This window comes from Pecten maximus, unplaced genomic scaffold (assembly GCF_902652985.1).
Source record: "Pecten maximus unplaced genomic scaffold, xPecMax1.1, whole genome shotgun sequence".
In the NCBI taxonomy this organism is placed as follows: domain Eukaryota; kingdom Metazoa; phylum Mollusca; class Bivalvia; order Pectinida; family Pectinidae; genus Pecten; species Pecten maximus.
The window spans coordinates 4056-7850 of record NW_022981633.1 but is presented as its reverse complement, the minus strand read 5'-3'; the positions used below and the strand labels follow the sequence as shown (position 1 = coordinate 7850).

At 35.4% G+C, this 3795-nt stretch overlaps 1 protein-coding gene across 1 annotated transcript; it reads left to right on the top strand.

The window, feature by feature from the left end:
- Nucleotides 1-1188: 1188 nt before the first annotated feature.
- On the top strand, nt 1189-2425 carry LOC117320167 (the record flags this gene model as incomplete). Its single annotated transcript, XM_033874831.1, is given in 3 exon segments — nt 1189-1374; nt 1538-1631; nt 1988-2425. Coding segments are annotated over 3 exon segments (503 nt in total), but the record flags the coding sequence as incomplete, so codon positions are not given.
- Nucleotides 2426-3795: the final 1370 nt, after the last annotated feature.

Sequence of the window (3795 nt, the reverse complement as noted above, 5' to 3'; positions counted from 1 at the left end):
CATCTTTATATGCAATTAACTGGAAAATACCCACTGATTACGGGAATCTCCAATGTGGTGCACCACACCCTATATGTAAATGAGTAATGTCTTCCACGCATGCGCAAATTCGTTTGTTTTGAAGAATGGCGGACTGGCTATCAAAGCCACGCACCAGAAGACCAGGAGGTCAGACATACTGGTAGTGCCGTGAATACAGAGAAAAAGATTGGGTAAAATCACAGAGTCAACGTGAATCTGTTAGACAAAAACGCCACCACGAATTGGCATTGAAACTTCTAGGCATTTGATAAACCAATCCATTCTTTTCTGTTCATCATTTAGGGATGTAAATCGGTGCGCGCAGTGATCGACCAATGTTCTTTCACGTTCTATTTTTAGATGTTTAATACATACTTTACTTATAAATTATTGACGTTACTGAGCAGCTTTGACGAAAATTATATGAAGTAAGGGATTATGAAGTTTAAGTTGATAAAGTTGTATATCTTAAAAGATACGGGTTTTACTACGTTGTGCAGCTCTGTTAAAAGGTGTCACGTGGGTGCGAGTGACGAGGCGCGCAGCATTTAACTTACGGTCGGCAATATATCCATTTTTACAGAACCTGTCAAATTAAAGTGCTGTTGTTATGCACTTAGGTACTACTATTTACACCACACGATTGCATACGCTTTTAGTTTTCGTAGTAAAGTGAAAGTCGTAGTTTTATGATAGATTCAAAAAAGATATCACGCTGATGATGTGTTCCAACAGTTAGTGTCGTTTTGGTATCCTTATGTATTACATTGTCAACGTTTTGTTGCTATTTGCATCATGCCGGTAAATCAGAAATTAACTATGTGATAAAAAGAAAAATGACAATAGGATGTGTTTTTCATTTTCGTGGTTAGGGATTGTTGTTATTCTTCCATAATCTTATTTACCATAACCTATCACTGCAAAGTTACATGCTTTCATTCTTTACGAAATAGTGTTATCGGATAAAAAAAAATGTCCGTACGAATATATCAGCGCTCACAGTAGGATAACTCTTGATCTGTACTCAAACGTAGGTCCGAGGTTCGAATGAAAATGTTTTTCTTGTGAGCTTTCATTTTATGAGTGTTGCATGTCTCATTAATACACAAACATGCATTGTGAAACCTTCCTTCATGCTACATACTTATCACTTTGTGTCATCAACAGGTGTATGTACAGAGCCGACAACTCCTGAATATGGATTTCCTCTGACGGAGTCGAAAGCGTCATACCCAACAAACGCTACCTATGATGTGCTCTGCCTACCAGCATACACTATAACGGGGGAGGGAACTCTTACATGTCTTAGCACGGGGAATTGGAATAATGACCCACCCACCTGTACACCATCAGGTAAATCATATAGTTTTAATACTTTAATCCTTAGTTAGAATAATACGCCATATTGTCAAAAATGATTTGTCGCTAATGCAATATACCAGTAGAGGGTTTCTTAATAACGTGATTGTATGTGATAGTTACCAATGCTTCAATAACCAATTTTATATTTATATAGAGGGTACATACCCTTGGTGGCTTCTTCTGGTGCTGGTAGTGGTTGTCATCATTCTCATACCCTGTATTGCCCCGAGGATCATCTTCTGTTGCTGGTAAGTATTATAACGATCTATCATATTACAAATCGGCCTCAGTTCCGCACTATCAAACAGAGGCAAAAAACGAACGTTCCAAAGCTCATGCAGCTCGCACACATGAATCGCCGTCTATAAATGACGGTGACTGTTCATATGATGTTCAACAATACAAAACTAAACTATTATTATTATTATTATAATGATTAGTAGTATATATAGATTGGCATCGTAAAATGGTCCAACAACCAAAACAGATTATAACTGGCAACTTCAGTCAAAGTGTACATGTTTTATGTACACGAAATAAGAAAGATCTTCACAGTATTTTCTAGAAAATGGGACATGTCTGTAACATGCATATTTGTTTTCAGTTGCAGGAAAAGCGACGCTAAGGCAGGTAAAAACAACGACGGTTACAATCACGAACCGGATGAAGAAAGTGACGATGAGTACGATTATGAAAGTTGGGGACCGGCGGAGGAAATGACGGATTATGGTAGGGGCAAGAGGACCAATATGGACGTCATGCACATGGTCCATCCTAATATGGACAAACATCAGTTCGCGAAGGCTACTAAGAATGCCAACTTCTAACGTACCTCGGTGGTTACCTTGAGAACGACATCAAACTTTCGAACTCAACAGAGTGAATATTATTTGAAGTGTGGTACACAAATACCAGCAAATTAACAATATATTTACATGTAGGAGATAGTCTCCGGACAAAATATTAAATAGTGAAATAAACAAAATGCAATAACTTCTGTAAGATTAGTTGAATAAAAATTCCTTTCAGTGAAACACAACTACATATGCATTCCAAGTTTCAACGAAATTGTCAAAAATGTACGCCGGACGGACAGATTGGCAGACGACACCATTAAAACTCCTGTCCAAATCCAACTTTCCAAAACACTATGTCTGTCATTATACTTTGGAAAATATTATAATCTGTTAATTGTACAGTTCTGAGAAAGTTGATAGATAGTGCATATTTACCGGTATTAACATAGCAGATAATGCATGGCCGAATCAAGAAGGCCATATTCTGTATCCATTAGTATTGGCGGACACCCAACACTTCAATTCTTTGAAGCAGTGAGGGTAAGGAAAAGACGATTTCGACTTCTTACACTCTTTCGATTCGTATTTGTTTTAACAGCGAAAATGTTTTCAAAAGAGTATGCTTAAGGAGAAATGATTAAATTCCTTAGCTTGAAATGTTTAACTTAGACGAGACAAAAGATTTTTTTCAATGGACATGCATGCAGCGAGTATATTAAAATATTGCATTAACACAACATTGTTCCATAAGATATGGGGTTAGAGCAATTTTTAATAAAGTTCTCTTAAAAAACATGGCAAGCCAAGTTGTCATTTATTCACGGAGCAATGTTTTACCAAATTATATAAGATATTTTATATAATATATAAGATATCTTATATGTCTATAAGATATTTATTTAAAAATTTTAATATATGATATTATGGCAAGCCAAGTTGTTATTTATTCGCGTATCAATGTTGATCCAGTATTTTACCAAATAATATAAGATATCTTATATGTTTATGAGATATCTTATTCAAAGTTTATAAGATATCTTATATAATATATGAGATATCTCATAAAAGATATGAGATATCTCAAAATTTTGCTTTATAAGATATCTTATATAATAACGGTTGAAATTGTAGACAATGTCCAGCTCTCATTGCCTCTAGGGCCATTCCGCTGAACATGAGACTTTATAGAAACTCTAAGAATTCAAAAATAAAATCCAATATGTATTGGTACACTGATAGCTTAATTCAGAACATTTTTTCAAATTATGAAATTGAAAATCTGTTAAAATGATACTGTTAAAATGTCCTTTTCATCTATTTCACTGGCATATGAATTCCGTTTCAATTATTCGAGAAAAGACATAGAAAACAACAAAGGGGCTTACTCATCAATAAAATGAATCTTACCTGGAGTTCAGGCTATATCATATGTACCAGATATCATATATTTCAAGTGTGCACCTATGTTGTGCTGTAATTCTACCCAAAGTCAACAAAGATATACCTTATCCACGATTTTTTTATGTGTTCCAAACAGACAACGGCAGCCCGCAGGGTGGAATCCTATCAGCCGTTCTGTTTTGGTATTAAAATCAATGGTATAGCCAAATGTCTT